Genomic DNA, 13,803 nt, shown 5'->3' on the forward strand with positions numbered 1-13,803 from the left:
ACAATGGTTTCACGGTCACCAGCAGATTCTTAATTCCTGATTTTGTTATTGAATTCAAATTCCACCATATGCCGTGGCAGGGTTCGAACCTAAGTTCCCAGAACATTAACTGAGTTTCTGGATTAATAGTCTCGTGAAAATACCACTAGGCCTCATCTCCCCGATATATATAATTTTCCATGTAAATAACCATCACTATTCCAGAACCACTTCGTAATCAAACATGACAAGTGTATTTAGAAAAAAGTCACCTTTAATTCAAAACCATACAAAATAATTTATTCTTCCACAAACCATGCTTAACAAAAAAAAACAACTTCAAATATTACATTTCCATACAAGGTTATCCAAAGGTAACAAATAGATTCCTGGGGTAGTGCAGAATATATTAATTAAATGATTACAGGAGTAATCTCATCAACTTGAGTGCTTTCATTTGTAACTTGCATCTTAACTAATGAGTGAGAGTCCAAAATACATGGTCTGTAAAAGTGAAGGGCACACAATAAAATGTGAAGAGTTTTGATTCAGTGTTCAAGGCGAATGTTTGGATCCGCAAGTATGTGCTATAACTTTCCTATCTTTGAAACTAAGATTTAGTACTTTCCCAAAACATCTGAAAAGGCAATGTCAGTATTAAAAGTTGGAGTGGAAGAGAGTCAAATTTAAAATAAATGAGTTATTTATATATTTACAGACACAAAGCAGGAGGTACATGGCAAATAGATTTCTGGTCCATTACCAAATGCTCATTGGTAATTTCGATTTATTTCATGTCCCTGCACAAAGAGAATAATTGTTAAAGGTCAGTGATTCTTCTATTTCAGGGGTATTCGAACCCACCATGAGGGACCATCACATGGCAAGGCCTGGATGAGGAGTCACAAATCACCAAAAACATTTGTGCTCTGTACAGACGTGACTAAACGGGCCCTCTGGGTAGATGAAGGTGCGGATGCTGTCGCAGTCTCTCCAACAAATCTTCTTCGGTTGGTTCCTCTAGATCATCTCTGTTAAATTTTAAAACTAGAATTAGCCAAAAGATATTCTGCTGAAAAACGTCATCTTTCAGCCTGCAGTTTACAAAAAAATGTGATCGCGTTTCTCGTTGCAAACGTGGAGAAAACAACAAGTAAAATAAAAATTAGATAATTTCCCAGGTCATAAAAACAAATGAGACACACCAAAAAAAAAACAAATTATACAAGTCTCAATATTTTATTTAATATCTAACTGACAAGTTAAATCAACAAAAAGACAAAATGATATTGAGTCATGGTTACATCTATTCATGGAGTGAATGACACCATTTAGAATGTCCCAACCCGACAACTGCTTGGGGAGAAGCAAAGTAAAAACCTTTCAATAAAATTGGTCGAGAATTCTGGAGAAGTTTCCCATAACCTGGATTTGGTAATTAAGCAAGTGGCAAGAGGTCGAAGTGATTGGAACCACAACACCGGTTAACCTATCTGCATTTTTACAAAGATTTTCGCAACTACTGGATGTCTGGAAGCTCAACGTCAATTAAGCAGTTGGAAGTGTAGTCACGTTGTAAGATAGGAAACTCATCATAGCCATGCCTCTTCCTCCACTGCCTGTTTAATGAAATATCATGGTGTTCAGTCGAATGAGATATCCAAGTCTACTCAAACTCTGGATACCGACTAAAATAGTTACTTCAGCTGTCTAAAACATGACTAATTAAACATTTTGCTTCAGTTTTACTTTTCGGTCCTAGACATGAATTTAGTAGGAGTCCTTTCAAATGGACACGTCAATAGAACTCTATCCCTCACCATCTCACCTCTGCCCCAGGCTTTATTTAAGTTATCTTTGCAAAGTGAGGCAGTTTAATAGCACTAACAGTATTGGTAGATCATCCAACATTACTTGGGATGCGGGCTTCACTAACTTGGCCAGCATTTGTCGTCCATCCTTAATTGCCCTCAAGGTGGCAGTGGTGAGCTGCCTTCTTGAACTGCTGCAATCCACATGGTGTAGGTACACCCATAGTGCTCTTAGGGAGGGAGTTCCTGGATTTCCACCCAGTGACAGTGAAGGAATGGCAATACATTTCCAAGTCAGGATGGCGAGAGACTTTGAAGTGAACTTCCAGGTATCTTTATGGCTAGTCCAGTTCAAATTCTTGTCAATGGTAACCCAACGGACATTGATAGTGGGGGATTCAACAACGGTAATGCCACTGAATATCAAGGGGCAATGGTTAGCTTCTCTCTTGTTGAAAATGGTCAAGTGTTATTTGTCACTTAACCCAAGCCTGGATATTGTCCAGGTCTTGCAGGATTTGGACGTAGACTGCATCAGAACGAGTTGTTGCGAATGGTGCTGAACAGATTAGTCAACATCCACACTTCTGAATTTGCGATGGAGGGAAGGTCATTGATGAGGCAGCTGAAGGTGGCCTGGAACTGAGATGTTCGACCAACAACCATCTTCCTTTGTATTACCTCTTCCTTTGTGCTAGGTATGACTCCAACCAAAGTTTTCTCTCCAATTCCCATCGACCCCAGTTTTGCTAGGGCTCCTTGATGTCACACCTGGTCAAATGCTGCCTTGACGTCAAGGGCTGTCAGCTCTCACCTTTGGAATTAAGCTCTGTTGTCCATGTTTGAACCAACACTAAGTTTATTTATTGGTGTCATAAGTAGGCTTACATTAACACTGCAATGAAGTTACTATGAAAATCCTCTAGTCGCCACACTCCGGCACCTGTTCGGGTACACTGAGGGAGAATTCAGCATGGCCAATGCACCTAACCAGCACGTTCATCAGACTGTGGGAGGAAACCGGAGCACCCGGAGGAAACCCATGCAGACACGGGAAGAAAAGTGCAAACACCACACAGACAGTAACTCAAGCCAGGAATCGAACCCGGGTCCCTGGCGCTGTGAGGCACAATGCTAACCACTGTGCTGTAATGAGGTCAGGTGCTGAGTTGCCCTGGCAGAGCCATGAAGATCCACAGAATCATAGCAACTACGGCACGGATACAGGCCCTTTGGCCCAAGCTGACCAAAATGCCCATCTAAGCTAACCCCATATCCCTTTAAACTTTTCCTGCCCACGGTTCTGTCCAAATGCCTTTTAAATGTTGTCAATGTCCCTGCCTCAACCACTTCCTCCGGCAGCTCATTCCACATACATACCACCCCTCTGTAAAAAAAGTTGCTCCTCGGGTTCCCATTAATTCTTCCCCGTTAACTGAAACCTATGACCTGTTGTTGTCAATTCCCCAATCCTGGGAAAAAGACTGAGTGCATTCACCCTATCCATGCCTCATGATCTTATGCCTCTCTATAAGATTATCCCTCAGTCTCCCACGTTCCAAAGAAAAAAGTCCTAGCCTGTCCAACCTCTGCCTATAACTCAGTCCCTTGAGTCCTGGCAACATCCATGTAAATCTCTTCTGCACTCTTTCCAGTTTAATAAGAGCTGTATTATGACATTGGATGTTAAGTAGATCGAGAAGCCCAAAATGGTTCAATATTTTCATATTAAAATCACTTATCCACCGCAGTTAGCAAAGAAGCATTTTTTAAAATGGGCAAGATGACACTGAAGTATATAGAACAGTACAGCACAGTACAGGCCCTTCGGTCCTCAATGTTGTGCCGAACTTTGTCCGAAACCAAGATCAAGCTATCCCACTCCCTGTCATTCTGGTGTGCTCCATGCGCCTATCCAATAACCGCTTGAAAGTTCCTAAAGTGTCCGACTCCATCACAGCAGGCAGTCCATTCCACACCCCAACCACTCTCAGAGTAAAGAACCTATCTCAGACACCCCTCCTAAATCTCCCACCATGAGTGACTTCCAGTTTTACTTTTAATATTACAACTAATACGAAAGCAAATGGTATCGCACAGACTTGCACGGATATGTATCGTCACAACAGGGCATTATACAAAAATTACTCACCTGAACATATCCTGCACACTCATCTGATACTCCGACTCCTGGTCGGAGAAGGATGGATGGTAGCTCCTATCCCATTTGTGAATAAAGTTCTGTAATTATTTAAAATGTTTTAAAAAATCAAGAACACATTGCAATTTCTACATTCCCAGATCAATACCCTACATTAATCAGTACCACATGGGTTTGGTGCCACGCCGCCACTATAGTTAAGAAAGCCCACCAATGCCTCTACTTTCTCAGAAGATTAAAGGAAATTTGACATGTCAGCTACGACTCTCACCAACTTTTACTGATGCACCATAGAAAGCATTCTTTCTGGTTGCATCACAGCTTGGTATGGCTCCTGCTCTGCCCAAGACCACAAGGAACTACAAAAGGTCGTGACTGTCACCTAATCCATCACGCAAACCAGCCTCCCATCCATTGACTCTGTCTACACTTCCCGCTGCCTCGGCAAAGCAGCCAGCATAATCAAGGACCCCATGCACCCCGGACATTCTCTCTTCCACCTTCTTCCGTCGGGAAAAAGATACAAAAGTCTGAGGTCACGTACCAACTGACTCAAGAACAGCTTCTTCCCTGCTGCTGTCAGACTTTTGAATGGACTTACCTTGCATTATGTTGCTTTTTCTCTACACCCTAGCTATGACTGTAACATTACATTCTGCACCCTATTGTTTCCTTCTCTATGAATGATATGCTCTGTCTGTATAGCACGCAAGAAAATACTTTACACTATGTTAATACATGTGCCAATAATAAACTAAATCAAAAATCTCCTCTGTACCAGGAGTACACCAAGGGGGAAGAGCCATCATTGACTACACTTCATCCTCCTGCCAACCAGCTCAGAACTGTATTAACCAAATGCTATCTGAGTTTTCTGGTCTTGGTAGATGCAGGGGGGATGGGTGGAGAGAAGGAAAAAAGAAAGTGATGAGCAAGCATCATGGACAGTTGGGGGGGGGGGGGGGGGGGGGTGGAGCACAAAAATAGAGGAGTGATAGAGAGAGAAAAAAAGACCGACTTCAAGCACACTGAAAAATCTCAGGCTACAACAGAACAATTGTGAAGATAATTCTTTTATTCCAAGACATGTACTCAAAGGCAGAATTAGCTTTTAATTGTAAATCTGGTGCTAAAATTGATCTGCTTCAAGAGGCGCTTTGTGAACAAGTACAAGTTCATGCATTAAGCAGCTTTTTTGTGTTTATTTAGGAATTGCTAAAGCCTCCCCCATACTTACCTCCAGAATCAAAGCCACAAAGAGGTTAACCCAAATGACAGAGGACACCAGCCACCAAGCTACAAAATAGAGTTTGGACCACCTGCAAGATCAAAGGACTCACTTTAGAAATTAAAACAAGACGCCATCCATTATTAAGCATGGCTTGCAAATTTTTTTTTTAAATTCTTAAAAGCCAACAATTTGTATAGAAACAAAGAAAACATTCACATAAAAATCGGAAACAGAAATGGTAAAATTAGGTTTCTTCACTTCACAGGAACCTGCTCTTGGCAACGAGCTTGGGAAGGTGGGGGGTGAAACATGTGGAATCCCACATAAGTTGATAATGAAGGCCATTCGATTCATGCCAATGCTAGCTCTCCGCTGGAGAGTCGAATTTCCCTACATTTTTCCCAGGCTCTTTAAAACCTTCACCAAGCTTTTAAATGCAGCTCCCTCTTAAATATCAGGATTGACTTGGCTACTAAAGCTGCTTGTGGGAAAGGGATTACACTTCCCAATGAGCCCTCCCGAGTACAAAAACAGAAAACCTTCCTCATTAAGCTCCCACCTACGTTATGCAAATCTGAAGTTTATCTCTGGTTATCAATTCACTCAGGTTAGTTTTGCTACTGCAACCTCCAGATTCATAAAATGTGACAGTATGTGCAAGAAAAACAATTGACATTAGTAAAGATTGTGCAGGAGGTACAGCATTAAGCAGGGGAGGCAATGGCCCAGTGGTATTATCGCTAGACTATTAATCCAGTAACTCAGCTAATGTTCTGAGGACCCAGGTTCGAATCCCGCCACGGCAGATGGTGGAATTTGAACTCAACAAGAAAGAAAATATGGAATTAAGAATCTACTGATGACCATGAAACCATTGTCAATTGTTGGAAAAACCCATCTTGCTCACTAGTGTTCTTTCGGGAAGGAAATCTGCCATCCTTACCTACTCTGGCCTACATGCAACTCCAGAGCCGCAACAGTGTGGTTGACTCTCAACTGCCCTCTGAAATGGTCTGGCAAGCCACTCAGTTTCAAGGGCAACAAGGGATGGGCAATAAATGCTGGCCAACCAGCGACACCCATATCCCATGAATGTATAAAAAGGTGGGATTGCTGTCAGCGCAGGCCCGATGGGCCGAATGGCCTCTTTCTGCATTGTAGGGATTCTATGAGTAACAACGCAAAGCTTGATTCAGTTTCCTTTCAATTCTCAGTTTTGTCACAAGGTGGTGCTTCCTGATAATGCAACATTCTGCATAGTCCAGAGAAAGGAAAGGGGAAAGCAAGGTCTGGAGACAGCAGCATAGTGCTGGGTTGTCCAACATTCCTACCTGACAAGAGGAAGCAAAATACAATCAATACTTACCAATTACTGTACAACCAGTTCAGATGGCAAAACATTTAAGCCAAAAAGAGGATTTTGTTGGAAGGATAGCTTTATAAAGCCACACATCACCAGTTAGTCATGTTATAATGATGGTGATTTCTGAAAAATATACACTCAACTCATAGTAATGATACACTGTCGATGCACCATTTCCCTTGGGTTCAAATGTTGCACTGCAAACCCATAATCTTTGGGCAAAGTCTGGTTCATTCCAAAGGAATCTATGCAAAATGTTGCTGCAGCCAGTAGCAACCATTTTCTCAAATGAAATCACTGCTTCCCTCCAAGGTACTGTGTGACACCAGGACTTAAAACGGTTAAATCCATACCCATGTACCATTCCAAACAGCTGGTGCTAATCCAAGATGGTGGACAATGTCAAGCCAGGAAAGGCACCCAGCAACCCACACAGTTACCACCCCATCACTCTGCTCCATGACATAATAAAGAGGTCCCGGAACATCTCCTGCTAAACAGGTCTACTCACCATCCTCGAAGAGGGGATGCTCCCCTAATAAGCAGGTTATCAAAAAGACCACAACGGTGCCGAGAAGGATATGACAACTACATCATTTATATGGAGGCTGGTCTCCAGAAAGGCCCGAATGCAGGAGCCACCTTTGTTGACTTAGCCTGGGCCTATGACACAGGTGTGGTGCACAGGCATGCTGCCAAAATTATCCCAAATCATCTGTGTGAAAACCCTACAACTAATCAACGCCACAACCAGCAACCAACAGTTCAGTGTGCGCCTTGGAGATTAAACCAGCCAGCCATTCAAGCACAGCCAGCAATGGGTTCCCACAGGGATCAGTCCTTGCACCAGCTCACAACCTAGACACCAGCAACCTCCCTCACACCGCCAAAGTTCCATGCATATACATGGCTCTGCCTTCAAGACATTGAGAATATATTCACGAAAGATCTATGCTCTCTGGATGTCTACTTCAAAAAGAGGCATTGACCAAAAACTTGCAAGGTTTTCATTCCAGTCTTCCACCTGAACAACTCAAAGCCAGGGAGGAACTTCCATGTTCAGTTCAGTGACATAGAAGATAGGAGCAGGGAAAATGTGGTCACTTGTTCCTCAGGTGGAACAGGAGGAAAACCTGTGGGATCCGGAGAGAGACTAATGCCCACAATCTGAAATTCTGCAGAGATCTTCATTCCTGGTGGCATCACAATCAAACTGTGTCAACTACAGCCACTGAATGAATGATTAGCCTTGACAATGAACTATAATTGCTACAAATACACATTTTTAAAAGCCTTAACTTAGAACAGCAGACTGCATAAACTTTCGATTGTATTGCCTGAACTAGAAGAGATTAAGGGCAGGATTTTACAGCCTCGTTTGTCCCGAAACCGTAAAATCCCGCCTGACGTCAATGGACCTTCGCGTGACCCGCCCCTCGCCCAGATTTCCGTGGTGGGCAGGACGGTAAAATTCCAGCCAAAGGGTTGGTCCGGTTTAAGGGTGGGGCATTTATAAAAAAGGTCTGATGAACAGTTATGGGATAATATTTCCCACTGTGGGGAAAACCGAGAACCAAAAAGGAGACATTACAGTCAGTTCACTTAAGTGGGGCTCGATGGGCCGAATGGCCTTCTTCAGCACTGTAGGAATTCTATGAATAAGGGATATGGAGCAAACTGAGTAAGTAGCACAGATTCCCAATGTACTCCCATATCTGCCTTCATGTGGCACCACTGTGCCGATCTCTTGCAGCACTATGGGGAAGATAAAATAAAATTAGGGATAAACTCATGGTAGGAAAACTAGTGGATTTACCAAAAGGGAACACATTTACTTGAGCCTAACTGAAAATCAGCACCAAAGAGGTAGCACTCCAGAAATAGTTAAGACACCAAGAACTATGGCCAATTTAACATTTTAAATGTCTACTCACGGACTTGCAAATCTTGAAAAGACATCCAGAAAGACCTGCCAGTTGTTTACCACCATTAGATCCCAGAGGGTGACCAAAGCAGCCTACCACAAAAACAGGAAAGTTTCAAGCTATAATAACCATATTATAAGAGATGTGGATGCATCAAAAGAAAAACAGACATGGCGTCATTTTTCCTATTTCAACGTTGTAAGAAATTAGAACCTTTAAATAAACTAGTATTTTCTGCATTGTATAGAACTCAGATTAGCTAACACAGCACTGCTTCACTTTCTCCCTGGAAAAGGCAATTTCTAAACAGGACCTGGAAATGTCAGGGTCACTATTCCATTTTGACACCCCCAAGTTGGTAGGAGAGCATCTTGTGTAATCCCCTTGCAATGACTGAGGGGGGAGAAAAATAATTACCCTGACATCTTGATTACCTGTCCTGTATCCATTGATGTGGAGATGCCGGCTTTGGACTGGGGTAAACACAGTAAGAAGTCTCACAACACCAGGTTAAAGTCCAACAGGTTTATTTGGTAGCAAAAGCCACTAGCTTTCGGAGCGCTGCTCCTTCGTCAGGTGAGTGCGAGTTCTGTTCACAAACAGGGCATATAAAGACACACACTCAATTTACAAAATAATGGTTGGAATGCAAATCTTTACAGGTAAACAAGTCTTAAAGGTACAGACAATGTGAGTGGAGAGTGCGTTAAGCACAGGTTAAAGAGATGTGTATTGTCTCCAGACAGGACAGTTAGTGAGATTTTGCAAGCCCAGGCAAGTCATTGGGTTACAGATAGTGTGACATGAACCCAAGATCTCGGTTGAGGTTATCCTCGTGTGCGGAACTTGGCTATCAGTCTCTGCTCAGCGACTCTATGATGTCGTGTGTTGTGAAGGCCGCCTTGGAGAACACTTACTCGAAGATCAGAGGCCGAATGCCCGTGACCGGTGAAGTGTTCCCCAACAAGAAGAGAACACTCTTGCCTGGTGATTGTCGAGCGGTGTTCATTCATCCGTTGTCGTAGCGTCTGCATGGTCTCCCCAATGGCCTGGGGAGACCATGCAGATGCTACGACAATGGATGAATGAACACCGCTCGACAATCACCAGGCAAGAGCATTCTCTTCTTGTTGGGGAACACTTCAGCGGTCACGGGCATTCGGCCTCTGATCTTCGAGTAAGTGTTCTCCAAGGCGGCCTTCACAACACACGACCGCATAGAGTCGCTGAGCAGAAACTGATAGCCAAGTTCCGCACATGAGGACGGCCTCAACTGGGATCTTGGGTTCATGTCACACTATCTGTAACCCAATGACTTGCCTGGGCTTGCAAAATCTCACTAACTGTCCTGTCTGGAGACAACACACATCTCTTTAACCTGTGCTTAACGCACTCTCCACTCACATTGTCTGTACCTTTAAGACTTGTTTACCTGTAAAGATTCGCATTCCAACCATTATTGTGTAAATTGAGTTTGTGTCTTTATATGCCCTGTTTGTGAACAGAACTCCCACTCACCTGACGAAGGAGCAGCGCTCCGAAAGCTAGTGGATTTTGCTACCAAATAAACCTGTTGGACTTTAACCTGGTGTTGAGAGACTTCTTACTCTATATCCATTGGTCAGAGGGATTTGAATAGCTGATTGACATTGTGTAAGCTACCAGCCTCCAAGAAAATAAAAGGGTATATTAGCAAGTGCTCAGGGAGAGGGGAAGTCCAGGTCAGGTGGCAGTGCCAGTCAAGCAGCCACCTTCTTCAGTTGGGAGATGGACCAGGAGGAGGAAGAGGAAGACCAAGGGCAGAGTGAGTCCCCCAACACTCAATTAGAGAGCAGAATGCTGCTTTTACAAGCTGAGATTCCCCCCCACACTGTGCCAACTGTCCATTCCTCTGGTATCAGTAAACCCCATGGGCATGTACTTTTCTTGTCTAATTAATTAATGCATTGAATCTAAACTGTTGTTTCTTTAATTTGAAGAGTTTATTAGGAATTGTCAGCTGCCTGTTTTAGCTACTTGTGTCCCCCAACCACCAAATCCAAAATCTTAATGTCTCAAGGCTGCCATTCAAATTACATTGTAAAGACATTCTTTCTGGATCAATTTCTAGCGTAGAATTTGCCAACTTACAGCAAAGTCATTAAAGTTGTTGGGCCAATAACCCAGCTGTTCATAGGTACCACACTGGAGTGTTAGATTCTCTGGTGAAATGCTCCCGTCCAGGCTGTAAAAGCAACAACACACATGCTGTCTCCTTCAATTTTTAAATACATTTGCGCCCTGCAGGAGGATAAGGAAACTAAAGCAGCTTTTAAAATAAACCTTGCAAACTTTACAACTAATTGTTTGTAGGTCACAAGGTTCTGCAAGTATTCAGTCGAGAAACCAAAGAGAGTCTGATAAAACAGATTTTCTTTAAACTAACAGTTGAGAGAGTCAACTTACTCCACGCTCAGCGAAAGGTAACAGAGCTATACAAACCAGAAGATCGCAGGCATGTTTTCTTGGGTCTGTGTTAAGTTGACCGAGACAATAGCATCAGCATTCCGGATCACGGAATGAAAATGGGAAGCGGCTCCCATCCCTGATCACTATTTTGGTGACCTCAGCCAGAATTACATTTGGATGACCAGTGGATGAAGTCCAGTCAAAACCCCACACCCAACCCCACACCCCTGTGGAAGGTAAAGAGGACAAATTGTACAGTGGTGATGAGAAACAGACTGGAGGGAGGAAAAGGTGATACATTTTCATTTGTACCATAAACCGCAGCTTAATAATAACTTCAAGAAATGGTCATATTTGCGCCATATGAAACTTGCCTTGCATTTGTTGAGTTCTGGGGAGCTGGGATTGTGTCTTTAAACAATACTACACCAACAATTGCAAATATATAGTACGCCACCTATAACAGGGAAGAAAATGGTACATGCCGAAGGTTACTATAGCGCCATTTTCCATATTGAATCTTTCCAATATCAGAAGTTATATTATTCTCATTAAATGACGGAATTTATCTCAGCGACAGGAATATAAACATCCTGTCCTACCCAACACATAACAGACTCCAAAATGGAAGATGGAACAATTTTAAAGTAGGAGTCATGGAAATAGAAAAGTTACCACTCACTGGGCAACACAATCACCTTTAAAGCAAATTGAGTGTAGTGGGAATGGGATTTGTATCCTTCAGATAAAAAGCTCATTATCCTATTTTCTATTCCTTCATGGGATGTGGGCGTCGCTGGTTAGGCCAGCATTTATTGCCCATCCCCGAGAGCATTTAAGAGTCAACCGCACATTGCTGTGGTTCTGGAGTTTGGCTTGAACCCACAATCTGCTGCTTCAAACAGGTAAGATATCCGCCTATTAAACCAGGCTAACTGGCGAAAAACAAACTTCAGTTGCTGGAAATCAAAAATGGAAAAAATGTTGGGAGATACTCAATAGGTCAAACAGCATATAGGAACAAAGGAGCAGTAGGCCATTCAACCTATGAAACCATACATTCGTAGCTTCAATGCCAGCCCTCCTACCCCCACTCCCAAACTACAAACTACCTCCATATCCCTTTACGACAGATTTCTAAACACCTATTGCTGCTTTATATATACACTCAATGACTGAATTCCAAAGATTCACAACTCAAGTAAAAAAAGGTCCACATCTTAGATCTGTTTGGAGAACACTATTTAGTCTGGATAAGTGAATTAATGCAGTCAATTATAAAGAAGCAGAAACCCAGAGATGAATCGCAAATGAAGGACACAGTCAACAAGTTTATTAGCATCACAAGTAGGCTTACATTAACACTGCAATGAAGTTACTGTGAAAATCCCCTAGTCACCACACTCCGGCGCCTGTTTGGGTACACTGAGGGAGAATTTAGCATGGCCAATGCACCTAACCAGCACGTCTTTTGGACTGTGGGAGGAAACCCACGCTAACACTGCAAGAATGTGCAGACTCTGCACAGAGAGTGACCCAAGCCAGGAATTGAACCCAGGTCCCTGATGCTGTGAGGCAGCAGTGCTAACCACTGTGCCATCATGCTGCGCAAAAAAATGTACAATAGTATAATTAAGACACTATGAATGATACAGGTGAACAATAGTCTTAAAAAGGAATGGAGACAAAGCAAAAGGGATTATGGAAAATCAAGAGTTGCAGAGACAACTCTTTTATATCTGCTCCCAGCAATTGTCCTGTATCTCTAGAACCTGTAACTGATTCAGGCCACAAACATGTAGCTGGGCTTGATCAGGATTCAAGCTCAGAGGAGATTAGAGGTGAAAGATATACTTCATAATCTGACTTCTGAGTGGTGCCTTTTCTAGTGCGATTTTCTATCAGACACAATGAATAGCAATATTATTTTTTCTATTAAAAAGCCACTTTTCCACTTACTACAAGAATTCCAGCAAAAGCTCGCAAGTTCTTGATCAGATCAAGGACACTAGTCGCGACTAAGGCCATCAGCTGAAAAAAATGCAAACAGAAAAGATGTTAAATATGGTACACATTGTATATCAATGGTCAGTATTGCAACCAAAATCCACAATACTGAAGGAACCATCTTATTCATATTATATCCCTGCAAATTCTAAAGTTGCAGAGCTACCACTTTACAACATGTGAAAATGGCAGCACACCAGTGACAAAGTTTCCTAGTTGAATACAGGCTACTACTCTGCCCTGCCCCCAACTACACCCCATGTAGTGCGTGTATTCAACACAAACACTTCATAAAAAGATTCCCACAGTCTGAATGTATCCAGGTGCCATCATATGTCAAGCCACCTAGGGAACTTTAGCATCAATGGCAGTGAGCAACGCTGGACATTACATGGGATCAATGGGAGAGTCCATGTCACCAGAATCTATTTTCATCAACACAGCTTCCTTCACTAAAGGGGTGAGCGGGACAGAAACTGTTCCACTAAAGGAGTGGGTGGGGAGGGAAGAGAGATAAGTGTTTATGATCATGATCAAAGGCCACGTGGACTGCAATGTCTCTTGGAACCAAGACAAGTTCAAAAAGGTCAGATGATTTCACCTCCCACGCCCCTCAACAAATCACCACTCGTAATCTTACAAGTTTGCAAAATTACTTACTATATGAACTGGGGGCTGGAAACACAAGCCCCTCGTTTTGAACTGACAAGAATCACCCAAAAATATTTTGATCCAAATCACCTTAATATTAGGGATTATCCGAAGGAATCGGAAAACAATAAGCATGTTTGCCAGCCGAACGATTTCCCAAAGGGAGAGCAATCCATGTAATTCTGGATTCCTGTAGGGAAGGTCAAACAAGAACAAATTTCAAAATG

The 13,803-nt window shown here is 42.7% G+C and overlaps 1 protein-coding gene across 2 annotated transcripts in view; it reads right to left on the minus strand.

Annotated features, from left to right (window-relative positions):
- Positions 1-238: 238 nt before the first annotated feature.
- Positions 239-13,803, minus strand: part of tpcn2 (two pore segment channel 2) — a 49,567-nt gene continuing 36,002 nt past the window's right edge. For both annotated transcript variants that reach the window (XM_078220988.1, XM_078220989.1), the window contains 8 exons: positions 13,667-13,766; positions 12,878-12,949; positions 11,293-11,375; positions 10,601-10,694; positions 8,480-8,562; positions 5,189-5,270; positions 3,943-4,031; positions 239-1,010 (listed from right to left, as the gene is read on the minus strand). In XM_078220988.1, coding sequence (XP_078077114.1) covers positions 923-1,010; positions 3,943-4,031; positions 5,189-5,270; positions 8,480-8,562; positions 10,601-10,694; positions 11,293-11,375; positions 12,878-12,949; positions 13,667-13,766 — 691 coding nt within the window. In that variant the 3' untranslated portion in view covers positions 239-922. The remainder of the gene's footprint in view (positions 1,011-3,942; positions 4,032-5,188; positions 5,271-8,479; positions 8,563-10,600; positions 10,695-11,292; positions 11,376-12,877; positions 12,950-13,666; positions 13,767-13,803) is intronic.

Source organism: Mustelus asterias, chromosome 9 (genome assembly GCF_964213995.1).
Source record: "Mustelus asterias chromosome 9, sMusAst1.hap1.1, whole genome shotgun sequence".
Classification (NCBI taxonomy): domain Eukaryota; kingdom Metazoa; phylum Chordata; class Chondrichthyes; order Carcharhiniformes; family Triakidae; genus Mustelus; species Mustelus asterias.